Source organism: Helianthus annuus, chromosome 13 (genome assembly GCF_002127325.2).
Source record: "Helianthus annuus cultivar XRQ/B chromosome 13, HanXRQr2.0-SUNRISE, whole genome shotgun sequence".
NCBI classification, from domain to species: domain Eukaryota; kingdom Viridiplantae; phylum Streptophyta; class Magnoliopsida; order Asterales; family Asteraceae; genus Helianthus; species Helianthus annuus.
The window spans coordinates 83,266,659-83,283,852 of record NC_035445.2 but is presented as its reverse complement, the minus strand read 5'-3'; the positions used below and the strand labels follow the sequence as shown (position 1 = coordinate 83,283,852).

General features: G+C 35.0%; 1 protein-coding gene across 1 annotated transcript; it reads right to left on the bottom strand.

Moving 5' to 3' along the window:
* Window positions 1–12,129: 12,129 nt before the first annotated feature.
* Window positions 12,130–13,476, bottom strand: LOC110901150. Its single transcript, XM_022147995.1, has 4 exons — window positions 13,417–13,476; window positions 12,570–12,944; window positions 12,350–12,474; window positions 12,130–12,253 (listed from the first exon to the last, which is right to left on the bottom strand). The coding sequence occupies exons 1-4, from the start codon at window positions 13,474–13,476 to the stop codon at window positions 12,130–12,132; spliced, it is 684 nt and encodes a 227-aa protein (XP_022003687.1).
* Window positions 13,477–17,194: the final 3,718 nt, after the last annotated feature.

The following is a 17,194-nucleotide window of genomic DNA, read 5'->3' as shown; positions in this document are numbered from 1 at the left end:
TAAAGACACCCACATCTCAGTCTCACTATGCATTGCCACGTGTCTAATATGAAGATTTAGCACATTGTTATCTTGTAATGATTGATATGGAGTTGGATTCATTGTACCACGTGGCACATCTTCAAGATGACTTTATAATAATAAATATCTTAAAACAAAACTATCACAAAGACAGGTGTACCCTTTTTTCCATTGGCAAAGTTACAATATCCCACCATAATACAACATCCAATACAAACAAGTACAAATCACTGATGCAAAATGTATCTGTAGAAGGCTTTTGCCTACATTAACCGTCACCTCCCTCCCACTTTGGTGGAAACCTCAAAAAGTGTTGATCTTTATCTGTTCTATATAAGCACTTACATTTAGTGGATTAAAAACACCATAAAGTGATTGTAGAAAGAGAGATAAATGGTGATGAAGAAGATGCAAGTAACAGTGATGTTGATATTGATGGTGTGGTTGTTTCTAACACATGATCATATGGGATTTGCTATGAAGAAGAGGAATATGATAATGGTTAATGATGATGGAAATGTTGTTAACTCTATGAAAGTTGATCAAGAGGAGGAGGTTGAGCCCAACAATCATCACTGGATTCCAAGAGGATCATGGGAGAGTGGTCAGGGTCAAAGTGGTCAATCTGGTGGTGCTCATGATAGCCATGCTTAGGTTGTGCCTTGGGGTTTCACGTCACCGTCCACATCACTTCTAAACACAGCGCCACGGTAGTTAAAAGGGTGGGGCCGCCAAAATTCAACCAATCATATTTCTTCTTTATTTTTTTTTATTTTTAGTCAAAACATACTTAAATAGTGAATTAGTTAAAGCCCATTGTTTACATGAGGTGATGGGCGTTGTGTTAAACCACAATACATAGCCTTAACGTGGTTACTGTAATTCGTTTGTTTGGTTAGTCGAACATGCGTCAGATCTAGAAGAACATGAAAAAGGATATTTAATGGGAAGTTGGAACTCATTTAATAAAGGAGAGATTCATTTAAGTTATATTTTGTTTAGAACAAACGTAGTGGTCACGTGGTCTGGCCAACCACTCGTAGCACGAGCGATACACCGCCCCCACTTTGTGTGGATGGGCTTTTTTTTTTACTCCAACTCGTGATTCAGACAACACGAGGAAAATGTGGAAAACTAGAAAAGTAGCCGTTGGTGATGACTTTTATTTCAATTCAAAACCCTATAAATAACCAAATAATCTTCATACTCATTTCAAAATCCTTATTCCTCGCTATCTCTAAACCAAAAAAGTACGGATTATTCTTCATCTTCCACTAGTAGTGAAGATAGCACATTATCGGATTCGTATAAGATCTCGGTGTTGGTTCAGTTCTGTTTATACATGAAGGAAAACAATATAAATCATACATGTCACCGCAGACAGTGCAGAGGAGAATCCAGCGAGAGAAGACGACATGGAATTCGACATCTTTGTCAAGGTGATCTGGTTCCTCCTTAGGATGCTAACTGATGATGGGGCTAAGAAAACCGAAAAGGGATATCGGTTTTGGAGAGGAGGCCGAACTTATTGATGTTATGGTCTAATGGGGTGTTTGTAATTGTGTAACTGAGTAACCCCTTAACCTTCACATAATTCTCCTTATATAAGCACCCAGGAGGAAACCTAATTAGTTACTAAGGGTAATATGGTCCATCAACAATTACCAACTAATTATTTAATAGGTTATTATATATTTTGATCTCTATAATGTAAATGATTATGATGGCTACAGATTAAATATTAATACGTAATATATTTAATCTTGCATTCTCCCACTTAGCCGAGTAATCATTTACTATGAGTATTAGATAAGCCTGATCAGGAGTTAACACTCATTTTAGCCTTAAACAAGTACTATAGCAGAAAAATACAGCCGTTGAATCATTATGCGACTCAGGGCCCCCATTAATCATACTATAGCCTTAATTTAAAACCTAATCATCATGATCAAAATACGCGTAAGCCCTTTGTTTGATTTGTAACTTCTATTTGTCTATATGCCATTATACAGGTTGAACATATTCTAGCAGACATACAAAATCAAACTTGAGGAAATTTCATTAATCATAAAACATAAGCTAGTACAATATGCTCAAATAAGGTCTTTACTAAATCCCATATTCCGAACATGTTCTTCATAAACCTTAGGAGGGAGACCTTTAGTCATCGGATCCGCAAGCATATCCTTAGTACTAATATACTCGATACAAAGATTATTTTCCTCAACACGTTCACGTACAAATAGATATTTTGTATCGAGATATAAACCAGCTCCAGTCGAACTGTTACTGTTCGAGAAACTAACGGCAGCTGAATTATCACAGTAAAGCTTCAATGGTCTAGAAATGGAATTAACAATCTTGAGTCCAGCGACCAGATTTCTAAGCAACATTCCATGACAGGTTGCGTTATAAACAGCAATGTACTCTGCCATCATTGTGGAAGTTGTGGTCAACTGTTGTTTATGACTCTTCCAAGAGATAGGGCCGCCTGCTAACATAAAGATATAGCCCGAAGTGGATTTCTTGTCATCTTTGCATTTGGCAAAGTCAGAATCAGAATAGCCCACCACTTCTAAATGATCACTTCTTCTATAAGTCAGCTTATAGTCTTTCGTCCCTTGCAGATATCGAAGTACCTTCTTAGCTGCTTTCCAATGATCTAGGCCAGGATTAGTCTGATAACGGCCTAGCATTCCAGCAATATAAGCGATATCTGGACGAGTACAGACTTGAGCATACATCAAGCTCCCGACTACTGACGCATAAGGTATTTGGCTCATTTGCTCCTTCTCAACCTCTGTTGTCGGACACTGGAATGAACCGAAAACATCTCCCTTAACTACTGGAGCGACGGAGGGTTTGCACTGTTGCATGTTATACCGTGTAAGGACACGATCTATGTAAGCCTTCTGGGACAATCCTAAGATCCCCTTGGTTCTATCTCGGTGAATTTCGATGCCAATGACGTAAGAAGCATCTCCGAGATCCTTCATGTCGAAGTTATGCGAGAGTAAACGCTTCGACTCATGCAACATGTCTAAACTATTACTTGCTAATAGAATATCATCTACATAAAGGACAAGTATAGTAAAGTTACTCCCACTCATCTTGAGGTAGGTGCATTGATTCACTTGATTCTTCATAAAACCTTGCTTCTTCATGACTTCATCAAACTTGAGGTACCACTGACATGATGCTTGTTTCAACCCGTAAATGGATTTCTTCAACTTACAGACTAGATGCTCCTGACCCTCAGGTTTAAAGCCTTCAGGTTGTTTCATGTAAACATCTTCGTCCAAATCTCCGTTAAGGAAAGCGGTTTTGACGTCCATCTGATGTAACTCCAAATCAAAATGAGCTACTAGGGCCATGACGATCCTTAATGAATCTTTACGAGAGACAGGTGAAAACGTCTCTTGATAATCAATTCCCTCTTTCTGAGTGTAGCCCTTTGCAACCAATCTCGCTTTGTAGCGTTCAACGTTCCCATTCGGATCCAGTTTTGTTTTGAACACCCATTTGCATCCTACGGGTTTGACTCCGTTGGGTAATTCTACCAAATCCCAAACATCATTTTTCTTCATGGATTCAAGCTCATCAATCATCGCTTTATTCCATTCAGAAGACTGATCACTGCTAATGGCTTCATTGTAAGAGATAGGATCATTGAGCTTTTCGGGATCCATTTCAGTCAGGTAGGTAACATAATCATCCCAATTAGGAGGCCTTCTTTGCCTGGATGACCTCCTGAGTGGATTATCGGGTTCAGCGTTGTCTTGGTTTTGAGCGTTTGATGTGCCTTCGTCATGAGGTATAATGGGTTCTGATTGTGGAGGTGAATTTGGAGTTGGTGCAGTAGCTTCAGGTGCAGTAGTTGCATTGGGTACAAGAGGAGTAATCGGAGTAATGGTAAGCGACGAGTCTCTCCCCCCCGCGTCTTGTACTTCTTGCAAATCTTCGTAAGGGTTGGTACTGCTCCCACTGACCTTGAAATCCTCTAGGAACGCGGCACGCTTGGTTTCAACAATACGGGTGACATGGGAAGGACAATAGAAACGATAACCCTTCGAGTTCTCAGGGTACCCGATAAAGAAACAGGTGACTGTCTTGGGGTCAAGTTTTCTTAGGAAAGGATTGTAAAGTTTTGCTTCAGCAATGCAGCCCCATACTTTCATATATTTAAGACTCGGTTTCCTTCCTGTCCAAAGTTCATAAGGAGTTTTAGGGACAGACTTAGAAGGAACTCTATTGAGTATATGAACATCTGCTTTTAACGCTTCAGTCCAGAGGAATAATGGTAAGTTAGTGTTGGCTAACATACTGCGCACCATGTTCATAAGGGTACGGTTTCTTCTTTCAGCGACACCGTTCTGCTGAAGTGTACCAGCCATGGTGTATTGGTTCACAATCCCCTGGCCCTTACAAAACTCATAAAATGGACCAGGAGCTTGACCCACATCAGTATGTCTTCCATAATACTCACCGCCTCTATCTGATCTCACAACTTTAATCTGACGATCTAATTGCTTTTCAACTTCAGCCTTATAATCTTTAAAAGTTGTAAGAGATTCAGATTTCTCCTTAATAAGATACAAGTACATATAACGAGAATAATCATCAATAAAGGTGATAAATGAAGTATGTCCTGTTATGCCAGCGATTTGGTAGGGGCCACTAATGTCAGTGTGAATGAGTTCTAATAAATTAGAACTCCTAGTGGCACCTTTCTTATTTGCTAATGTCATTTTACCTTTAAGACATTTGACACATGTTCCAAAATCAGAGAAATCGAGAGGAGGTAAGACTTCATCCTTCACAAGACGATTTAATCGTTCTTTTGAAATGTGGCCTAAACGCTGATGCCACAACATGGATGAAGTCTCTAAGTCTCGTTTCTCTTCCATCTTTGTGAGTAATTCATTAATGTTATATGACAACAAAGATTTGGAAAAGCCATCATCTAGTTCTAATCTATAGAGACCTCCATCCAGAACACCAGTACCATAAAGAACAGAATCATAATGGATAGAGAGTTTGCGATGACCATGGGAAACAATAAAACCGTCCATGTCTAACTTTGGTCCTGATACAAGGTTCCGAGTTACCTCAGGAACATATAAGGTATCATAAAGTTTAATACATAAACCAGTTTTCATAACTAATTGTAATGTTCCAATGGCCTTCACTTCTAATTCTCGATCATCCCCAACCTTAAGCGTTCTTTGGTTTCTTTCCAGCTTCCGGATTGAAAGGAATCCCTGAGTAGAATTGGTAACATGAACCATAGAACCAGAATCAAACCACCAAGAATTAGCAGGAACACTTAAATTATAGGACTCAAGTATCATAAAATAATCGTTACCTTTCTTAGCCAGCCACTCCTTAAAGTCAGGGCATTCCTTCTGCATGTGTCCTGTCTTTTTACAGAACTTGCAGCGGATACTGCCTAAGGAGTTCTTAGAGCTGGAAGGTGCACTTGTATTAGAATTAGGATTAGGCCTTTGGACTTTTGAAGCATCCTTCCTCTGATAATTGTTCTTCCTTTTCTTAGAGTTGGAGGTAGTGAAGTTGGCAACATCAGTAGTGCGATCCATCCTCATGCGCTCTTCCTCCTGTACGCACATGGCGACCAGCTCACTCATCGTCCATTTTTCCTTCTGAGTGTTGTAGTTGATCTTAAATGCTTCAAAGGATGAAGGAAGCGAAGTGATGATAAAATGAACAAGGAAACCATCACTGATTTCCATTTTCAGCCCCTTCAGCTTATTGGCCATGTCATTCATCATCATGATGTGCTCGCGAATGCCGCTCCTCCCATCATACTTAGTTGTCACCAGCTTGAGAATAAGAGTACTAGCGTGCGCCTTAGACGTCCCTTTGAACTGCGCCTCCACATGTTCCAAGTAGGTTTTAGCATCTTCAGAATCAGGAATAGCTCCCCTGATTGCATTGCTTATAGATTGCTTCATAAACATGAGAGACATGCGGTTACACCTAGTCCACTTTTCATGAGTTAACTGCTCAGCAGCAGTACTTTGAGTGGTAAGGTCCGCTGGCTTTTTCTCTCTTAGAGCATAATCAAAATCAAGTAATCCGAGAGTAAGCATGAGAGCATCCTTCCATGCAGCAAAGTTATCACCAGTCAAAGGTGGAATCCCGCAGTTGGGTGCTGATAGTGGAAATAAGATGAGCAAGTTATGATACTAAGGAAGAAATCCTAATGTGATCTAAGGGCACGTTAAACTAAGGCAGGCAAAATAATGACCATTTTACATAATGAAGCTGTGATAATGTCTATTACTAACATTAAAATAATAGACTTAGTTAAAATTCTACTTAAATGAAGACAAAACAGCTTTGGCCAGAAGTGTAATCATTTAAGCATATGTGCAAAGTGGTTGTAACAAATCAGCTTTGGCCAGAAATTGAAACAATCACTTTAGTTATGCACTTGTTAAGTATGCCATCCATGAAAGAATTAAATCAGCTTTGGCCAGATATTAAAACATTCATGCTTATGATGCACACTTAACATAGCTTTCGTAATACTTGAATGATAAATAGATGTATCAAGTCAGCTTCGGCCAGAAATGATACATCAGAAGCTCATGCAAGTTAAGCTATTTTGGTTTTGTAAAACATTACATTATCTGATTCTGATTATTTAACTGAAAAATTACAAAACCAATTATTTAACAGCAAACTACCCGTTAGCGCGGATCGAACTACGGTCTCGAGTTAAACAGCCTAAAATAATGAGGTTTCGAGTCGCAACCACGGTCTCGAGTTATGACGTTATGGTCTCGAGTCGCAACCACGGTCTCGAGTTGTGACGTTATGGTCTCGAGTCGAGACCTTTGTCTCGAGTCATCACGTTACGGTCTCGAGTCGAGACCTTTGTCTCGAGTCAGCACGTTATGGTCTCGAGTTGTAGACCTTTTGTTCCCTTATGATTTCGAGTCGAGACCTTATGGTCTCGAGTCGAGACCTTATGGTCTCTAGTCGTAATCTGATGATCTCGAAACTTCCTGTCACAGCTGTTTATTGTGATAACATAACTGAAAATTCGAAATCTAAGGGATTATGAGATATTATTTCCTGTTTTAAAATGATCTAATTTTATCAACATGTTTCGAAAAAATGGTAACTGTTTATCTAATAACAGTTTCATATAAAATTAAAAGATAAATTTAGATCAAACATGGAAAAAACACCCATTAATCCTAAATCATTCCAAAACATAATAGAATTTTTCGAATTTTCTCATGAACATGATGAACCCTAATCATAAAAATACTTCAACATTCATCCGAAATCTGGAATTTATTTACACATTTAAACATGTTTCTTAAACTGATGATTTCGGAACACTTATAACGAATCAATATATGATCTGTGATTTGTTTAACAGATCCGAGATGAACGTCTCGGATGATAAAACCGAAAATCTTTTATTATGGTTTTCCAAATCCTGTTTTCCAGTTTTTATTCCAGATTTATGGATACAAAACAGAACTGACTAATCAACATATGCTCTGATACCACATGTTGGTTCAGTTCTATTTATACATGAAGGAAAACAATATAAATCATACCTGTCACCGCAGACAGTGCAGAGGAGAATCCAGTGAGAGAAGACGACATGGAATTCGACATCTTTGTCAAGGTGATCTGGTTCCTCCTTAGGATGCTAACTGATGATGGGGTTAAGAAAACCGAAAAGGGATATCGGTTTTGGAGAGGAGGCCGAACTTATTGATGTTATGGTCTAATGGGGTGTTTGTAATTGTGTAACTGAGTAACCCCTTAACCTCCACATAATTCTCCTTATATAAGCACCCAGGAGGAAACCTAATTAGTTACTAAGGGTAATATGGTCCATCAACAATTACCAACTAATTATTTAATAGGTTATCATATATTTTGATCTCTATAATGTAAATGATTATGATGGCTACAGATTAAATATTAATACATAATATATTTAATCTTACACTCGGAGGCCATTACAAGTGCGGTTCAACTCATGGTAGAGTTTATGCAACACGTTAGTCAACCTCCAAGTTCGATTACTAAAAGAAAACAAACCGAACGGGACCGTGAGGCTGTGAACAAGTTGTTAATGCGTGATTATTTTTGTGATCAACCCGTCTATGGACCTCGCGAATTTAGGTGTTGTTTTAGAATGAGTAAACGATTATTTTTACGTATTACCAATGATTTGGAAGCGAAGTATGACCACTTTAAACATAGACCCGACGCGAGAGGAAATATGGGACTCCCAACAATAGAAAAGTGTACATTTTCCCTAAGAGTGCTAGCATACGGTACGACAAGCGACGCGTGGGACGAGTACGTGTTAGCAAATTTTGCTGAAGGTATGCTTATTTTTTTATAACTTTTGTATTTTCTTAAGATGAGTTTTTAAAGTATTTATATGTATTCGCATTTGATATTTAAAAAATGGTGTCATTGAGCTACACGAGGAACAGTATTTACAATAGCTGGCACGAAAAGATCTACAACATATATATGATGTATATGAGGATCAACACAGTTTACCCGGAATGACCGGTGCCATTGATTGCATGCACTGGGGTTGGAAAAACTGTTCAACGGCTTGAAGAGGGGCACATACCCATTGTGACCAGAAAGGACCAACGCACATCCTTCAAGCCGTTGCGTCATACGATCTATGGATTCAGCATGCACTTTTTGGTGTTCCTCGTTCAAACAATCACATTAACATTTTTGAGCAGTTTCTTATTATTGAGGATCACATAGCATGTAATTTAACCATCGCTTCTTTTTAGATTAATGAAAATGAGTACCCACACAACTACTTTCTGGCTAACGATATATATCCAGATTATACGCTTGTTGTAAAAACTTTTGAAGACATTCTCATTTTATAAAGGTTGAAGAATCGGCTAGAAAAGATATCGAAAGGTAGGGGTGTTAATTTCTGACACGACCCGAAAACACAACACGACACGAACCTAAAACAAAATTTACGGGTTTGGGTTTAGTCTAAACGGGTTTGTGTTAGTTTCAAGTTGAACACGCGAACCCGTTTCGCTAAACGAGTCAGGTTCGGGTCAACCCAGTCGGGTTGGCGGGTTGACTCATTTAATCCATTTCTGGCTTTTTATATTTTTTTACAATACGTTGTATGTCATAAATTATTTGGTGTGTATTTTATGCTATAATGATAACTTATAAAGGGAAACTGACATAAGATTTTATTATTTTAATGTAATAATAAATTTGTTTTTTTTTTGTAGTAGATGTTAATATTAATATATTAATTTGCTTAAAAAAATAAAAAAATCGGGTTGAATGGGTCGGGTTCGGGTCAGCCTGCAAATATTCGGGTCGGGTTCAGGTTCATATGTATGACACGATTTTTTGGGTTTGGGTTCGTCTAAAATTTTCAGGTTCAAGTCGGGTTGAACTCGCCAACCTGTGAACACGACATGTTAAGCACCCCTATCGAAAGGGTATTCGGTGTTCTACGACAACGTTTGCATTTTGTGAAGAACCTTTGTGGACTATGGCTCAAGGATAAGGTTAGAAGTGTTATGTATTGTTGTCTCATTTTACACAATATGATTCTAGAGGACAAGGGCAAAGCGATTTGTCAAGATTATGATGCGCAATTGGTAAAAGCCAAACAACTTGATATGGAACAAAGGATACAAAATTCCGTATACATGCGTAACTCTCAAGCACACCAAGCTCTAAGCTCTAGTGACGGATTTGGTCCAGCACGCTTGGATGAGAAGACGAGATGACGAAGACGACGAAGATGAATAATTTTTGTTATTTTTTTCTATGTTTTTTTAATTTCCAGTTTTTTTTTTAAAACGAGTTTACGCTAACCCGCACGTTGTGGCGGGAAGTTGATTATGAATTTGTTTAGTATCACTAGTGAAAATTTTTATTTGTCTTTTTTTTTTTGTTTTTGTTTTTTCAGTGTTGTTATTATACAAAAAAGCATGATTTCCAAAAAAAATAATGGATGCACTGTATATTTTGAAGTCCGTTTCGTCGAATTTTTTGCCAATGAAAAATAGATTAAATCCATGTCTTGTTTTGCCAATGAAAGATAGATTAAATTCATGTCTTATTTAAAAAAAATAAATAAATGATGAAACAGTATAATACCCCCCGTAGTGGGGCGTTTTAAAAAAAAAAATTAAAAATAACGCCGAAAAACGCCCAAATCCCATTACATAGGGGCGTTTTCGGGCGTTTTTTTCGAAAAAAAATTGGATCCGCGTTGTTTGAAACACGCCGAAACTTCATTTGTTTGCCCAATAAAACTTTGCCATGTGTGTATAATATTTGTTTTATTTTGGCAAAGGTTGGGGAAGAAAGTTGCAGGGTTTTTTTTGAAGGTTTTTGGGGAAGAAAGTTGCAGGTTGTCTCAAGGGAGAAGAAAGTGATTTTAGAAAGTGATTTTGCACATTCAGTCCCTAAAGTTTGATTGTATTTCTAGTATTGTATTTTTTTTATTTAATGAACTATTTTAAGTTTTTAATTAAAAAAATAATTGTGATATGATTGGAAGGGGCGTTATTGGGCATTATTCCCACTACGGCACTTTTGCAATAACCCTCAATAATGCCCCATGCTGACTGGACTGCCACGTGTCGCAAAACGCCCCATGGTGGGGGCATTATTGAGCTAAACCACTACACATGGTCTAAGAGTTGCTTACCCAGCAAACCCGAAAATAAATGATGAAACATGTTTAAGAGTTGCTTACCCGAATTCAAGATCAGTGGACCCGGTTAAAAAGACTTTATCCGGTACTAATTTCCTTCAATTCCCATATGATTAAATTTTTCACCCAACAACCGTCAAAGTCATTTCACCTTTAAAGTTTGAATCGCTGTTTACTCTAAACAAAGCGACGATGACGTAGCGTGATCATCACCTCTTCTTAAGCCTTTATGACCTCGCATTTTAACTTCTCAATTAGCTTCTAATTTGTTCGCCTATTGAAGCTACACCACCATATCTCCTCGCTATTCCGTCGCGCAACACCATTGTTGATCACCTTTTCTACAACTGTGTGATCGCCGCTGCGGTTCAGCCTTGACCAACAATTGGCTGCAAAGTGTCAATGCACAATTGTGAACCCGATCGAGGTAAACCAACTTCGTAAATTAAAAAAAAAGACTATACATGAATCATCATAAAATTCGTACCTTAACGGGTTCCAGATCTAGACCTTGTATTAAGTTACCAAATAGAGTGAAAGAATCTCTAAAAAGGGGAAATCATCAGCACATTTGTAAGCGAACATTGGTAATATAAACAAACATATGTTTTAAATACAAAGGAGGGAGTTCATGCAATGCAACTTGAAGACCAATACCTCTGAATCAGGTTCGACGTTCCAACAACAACAGGCATGTCATTTGAATTTTTTACACATCGATTAGTAGGAACAATAAAAGAGAGAATGTAATATTTTGTTGAATATATCGTTATGTATTCAATTATATGCTTTTTCTACAGAATGCTAAACTACATCTAAAATGTTAACACAAAAGCAAAAAAAAAAAAAATAGAAGAGATCATCGTAACCCAAATAACCGTGTCTGGTATTTCCGCTAGATTCATACTCTCTCCGTCCCATTAAACGTGTCATATATATATATATATATATATATGGAAAGGATAAATTGGAAACCCTCTTGAGTTACAGAAACCCGGAAACTCTATATCAACCATTGATAAATTGTGATCAATGGTTATGATCAATTTGGTTGTAAATTTGATAATATTTTTAATATAATACTAACAAAAAGTATAGAAAGGGGTATTAAGGGGATGAATGAAATACTAGTGCTAATACCCGCGAATTTCGCGGTGTTGAAAAATGACATGTTTATACTTCTTATATAAATGATTTATGTTAGTTATCATAAACGGACTGTACGGATAAAATTATAATGGCAATCTGAATTTAAAATACTAAAATTAACAAACGCATTGTACCGCGAACGTAAATAAAGGGGGATCGAAAAGTAACTGTAAGATATATGTTTTTTGGGGTTTTAAATAAAAACTGAAAATCTATTATTGTAGCGCTTATGCTTGCTGGAGTTTCGTCACCAATAACTTGGAATTCGTTATCGACCAGTTGAAAAAACAATCGTCACCTAAGGAAATATGTTCGGCTTCAAGTATATCATGCCATCCAATAACACCGTACCTATGGTAGATAAAATATGAAAAAAATTGTTAGTAATACATATACAAATACGGTAAAAGATAAATAATAAATAAGATAATAAATTGATTGACAAACCTTCTTTGACCATCAATATTGTGTGTACGAAGATTCTTAACCCAAGTATTTCCTTTAACAACTTTGATCTTTACTTCAGAAAACTCATTTAAACCACTTAAGTCAGTAATCAATTTTGGAAGGATCTACATTTTGTAAGAACATTAAAAATATATAAATGTTATTAAATGAAAAACACTAAAAATTAGCAAAAAAAAAAAAAAAAAGCATAGTATAATACCAATTCATTAGTTACTGTCATTGCGAAAAAAGGATAGTTAGGATCGTCACTAACTTGTCGATAACCTTCCACATTGCTAATATGTTCATCTTCTTGCTCAATCAAAGGAGTGTTGTTTAACAAAACTTGACGACCGTGTTTATTGAATATGGTAATATTAAAATGTTTCACGTCGTTTATTTTAAAACACAAAATATCCCCAGGATTTAACCTTAGATCTTCAATAAATTTAAACCAACCATCAGCAAAACAATAATTTGGACCAATCTTTCTAATACGGACTTCCCATTTATGATTCTTGGATACGTTAAGTATAACCTTGTTATCCGGTAAAGGATAATCATAATGTTTTGAAAGAAAAGTATCCGGGAGAACCTGTAATAAAATCAGTTATTACAAATTTATGAGTATTATGTTTTTACTAAATCGAGATAAAAAAATAAAAATCGATAATAAAATTACGTACCATTGGACTTTGTAAAGGATTTTGAATAATTTTACAAAACGGTTTCCCCCACTCTTGATTTGGATCATGACAGAAGAGCTTGAACTTGAAAGTACGATCACCAAGATAATTGAAAATAATAAAGAAATATCCATGGCCTCAGACCATCCATCCGTAAAGTAGAATACATCTTCTATTAATTTGATAACAACACACCATGAATGTGTTTCATAAAATTTAAGCCTAACAGTTGAGGATTCTAACTTATTCATCTATATAAATCTACTCATACATAAAGGTATAGCCTGAAAACCAAAATAAGAAAGGGAAAATTTCTTTCGAGTAAAAGATCAAATAATACTAATCATTAGTTTAAATAAAATAATAATGAAAGTTATGTACCTGTTGAAGGGATAGCGGATCAAGTATAGTTATGATAAAATACGGACCATGACGATACATGTTAACCCAAACACGAAAGTTCAGAAAGAAGACTAACAATCGAATAGTACTGGCAACACATAGAATGAAAGAAAAAAATTATGACTATGTATTTATATGAGAAAATTGGCAAAGTATAATTAAAAATACTATAGAATCAAAAGTTGTTATAACTATTTATGTAAATAATTATTCAACTAAATATTGGCAAAAAAATATAGAAATTAATGAAATGTGTAATAAAAATTTAAGAGATTTATAAAATCTTGCTAGTAATAAAAATTTAACAGATTTAACGGATTTATAAAATCTTGGTAGTAATTAGTTAATATCTATTTATGTATAATATTCAAATAAATAATGGGCAAAAAAACAACGTTAATGTCAAATTATGAAATAAACGGATATATACAAAATACAAAATATCAATACTTAAATATTAAAATTAACATACCTACTACAATCATCACATATCAACTCAATACTCCTTCAACACTCATATCATCTTCAATCAAAATTCCCAAAGCTCAAGAAACGTAAAAGGACGGTTGAAGAAGAAATTGGTAAAATAACTTTACCGACTTATTTTCCGATCATTTTAACTACAATCTTCGCTTTGATTTACACACTTATTATCAAATCACTTGAACGCCAATTTTCGCTTTAAGTGACTTCACCGACTTGTTTCCGGCGATTATTGATAAATTACACGTGAAATCAGGTTTTACTTTTTTTTGAAATTAAATGTTGTGTATCTTATGTGTATCTAAAGAGATTAGATTCTATTGCATGTGTTTCAAACTATATAATTTCTGTTAATTAGATGATTTGGTTGATATTTTTAGTGGATATTGTTGTGAAAATTAAAATTTCTTGATTAACATTGTTATTTGGATGATTAAATAGGTTATACCATAAAATTTCTTGATTAACATTGTTATTTGTTGTGTATGTTATGTGTATCTAAGACGGATTAGATTGTATTGTATGTCTTTCAAAGTATAAAATTTAGGTTAATAAAGTTATTTGGTTGATATATTTTGTGGATCTTCTTGTGAAAAAAGTTATGATTTTTTGGTTTAACATTGTTATTTGGATGATTGAATAGGATTACATTGTTATTTGGATGATTTACTTATATTGAAATAGGATTACATTGATGTCATATACTTTTCTTTTTCATTATATATGAGAATATATGTATACACTAAGATTAAACACTAAAAAAAGAGGTATCCTTTTAAAAATTGATGGAGTAAATAGAGTATTTATTTAGTTGTAATCAAATACATTGATTAGATAACAGTTCCTTTGTTATTGTTTATATGTATATTGTATATTGTATTATTGTATATTGTATATTGTAATCAAATATATAGATGCTATGTTACAGGTATATAAAAATGACTTCGTCATGCGTAACCGTGTTAGATGAGGATTTCTCGATGAAACTGGTATGCTACAAATGTTACAAAAAAAAATATATCTAAATTGTGTTACATAATATCTAATAGATAAATTTAACCACAGGTGCTGCCAATTCACTTTGTTGAGAGTGTATATGGTGATTATTGGCAAAGAACTAAACTAATGATACATCATGAAAGTAGAAGAAGTTGGCCAGTTTATTTGAGAAGTATAAGCGGGGAATCTGTTATAACTGACGGTTGGAATAATGTGGTAAGGGATCTTCAGTTGACAAAGCATACATTCTTGCGCTTAAGGATAATCGAAGATAAAAATATTGAAATAGATTGTTTTGTCGAGAACATATGTGGTGAATCTTTTTTAACAGTAAACCGTTACGGTATTTTAAAGATAATAGTAAGTATACGACTATGTATGAATCTATTTTTTTTTATTATAGTTGTAAACAAATGATATACATATATATTTGAGACTAAAATGCTACATAACTTTTCAGGTGATTCCAAAAGCTTATGTCACAAAATGTTACTCTTACACGCCGGTCAACGATTATTATAACATATGTCCAGCAGGTCAGATTTGGAAAGTTGAGACGGACAAAATAAATGATAATTATGTTCTTACAAAAGGTTGTCCGAAGTTATTTGATGATCTTGGGATAGAAGATGATGATATAATGTTGTTGATGAAGACGCACAGCAAAACATTTGAGTTAAAGATTTATCGTCGAGGAGTTGAGGTTGTTTTGACCAACAAAGAAGAAAGTGAAGATGAGTCTCTACTGGAAATACCTAAAGACACATACTACAAAAACGTCCAGTTTGTAAGTATTTTCAACTTCAACTATAACGGTTTACTAATAAATACGTCTCTTTTGCTAATATCTTATTGTATACCAGACATTCTGTGATGATGATGACTCGATAGATGAGATGATTTCTGAGGTACAAACTTATATTTATGTAGATTAAAATACATTACAATCCAATTTTGTAATTTTATTAACTATCATACACAGATTCATGAAGGTAGTAAAAAACAGGAGGTGAATAAGAAGATTGCTGGAAAAGAAAAGTCAAAGGTAGAAACAAAGATTTCGATGACAGAAGAGACAAACAAACCAACAAAAGATGATGTAATTGTTTCAAACATAATAATAGATGATTAGTTTCACTAATATATGTAGACATATTTAATTAATAGTCATTGGTTATTGTTATCTAAAGTTAGTGGTTCTCTTAACAGGTTAAGAAGAAAGGAAAACAGGTAGAGGCATATTGTCATGCGGAGGTCAGTAAGGAGCTGATATGCGGGACAGAAGTTTAAATGCCAAACGTCTCAACAGTTGGACATAGAACTCGGAAACGGATGGTACGTATATGATAAAATAACAATATGTAGTGATCAACATTTGTTATAATTTTAGATATTAGTCTAAATATAATGTATGTCTTAAAAAATAAGGTAAACGAAAAAAGAAAGAGAGATGATCATGCATTGAAGATATTGGATGTTGAAGGAAAAGTTGTTGAAAGGACAAACACTGTTGAGAAAATTGGTAAATATGATTTCACACAGAAAGGAGAAAACCGCATGGTATTTTTTTTTTACATAGTCAATAATAAACTGAAATACTATAACATGCATATGGCTGATTTACTTGTTAAATACGACATTCATGCAGAGAATGCCTGCTAATGTTGTAAGACTTGCCTGATTCAGAAATAAAGTGCATGAGTTAAAAGTGAGGAACATGAATGGAAAAACCATCAAAATGAATCTTAGGTGGCAGAAGAATGGAAATGCTGTAAGGTATGCAATTGAAGGTTGGCCGATGTCCATGAAGGAGAATGGCCTTCGTTTGGGTGAGACACTGCATTTCACATTTGTAAGTTCAGGACCTGATCTTATCACACGTGGATGGGGTTAATGCATGTTAACAGGTAATCTAATGATGAAGGTGTTTGTGTAGAAGAAATGATGACTCTTTTGTGATCATGTTTTTATGTTTACTATTTTTTGGATAAATCATCTATGGTTATCATGTTTTATTTTGTTCCTAGGTAGTTTAAGGTTAAAGACAATTACTATTATATCATCCAATCACGTACCATATTTTTGAATGTAATTAACAGTTGGCATCATGTATAAACACTTGTTGGTTATCAATGTTTAAATATATCTATTTACAAACTAACTTGTGTTTGTTTATATGTGCTTCAGATTGTTTATATAAATTTTATGTAAGATATATTACAAATGTAATGTAAAAAAAATCTAAAGTAAAAAGTAAAGATAAATATCGGAATAA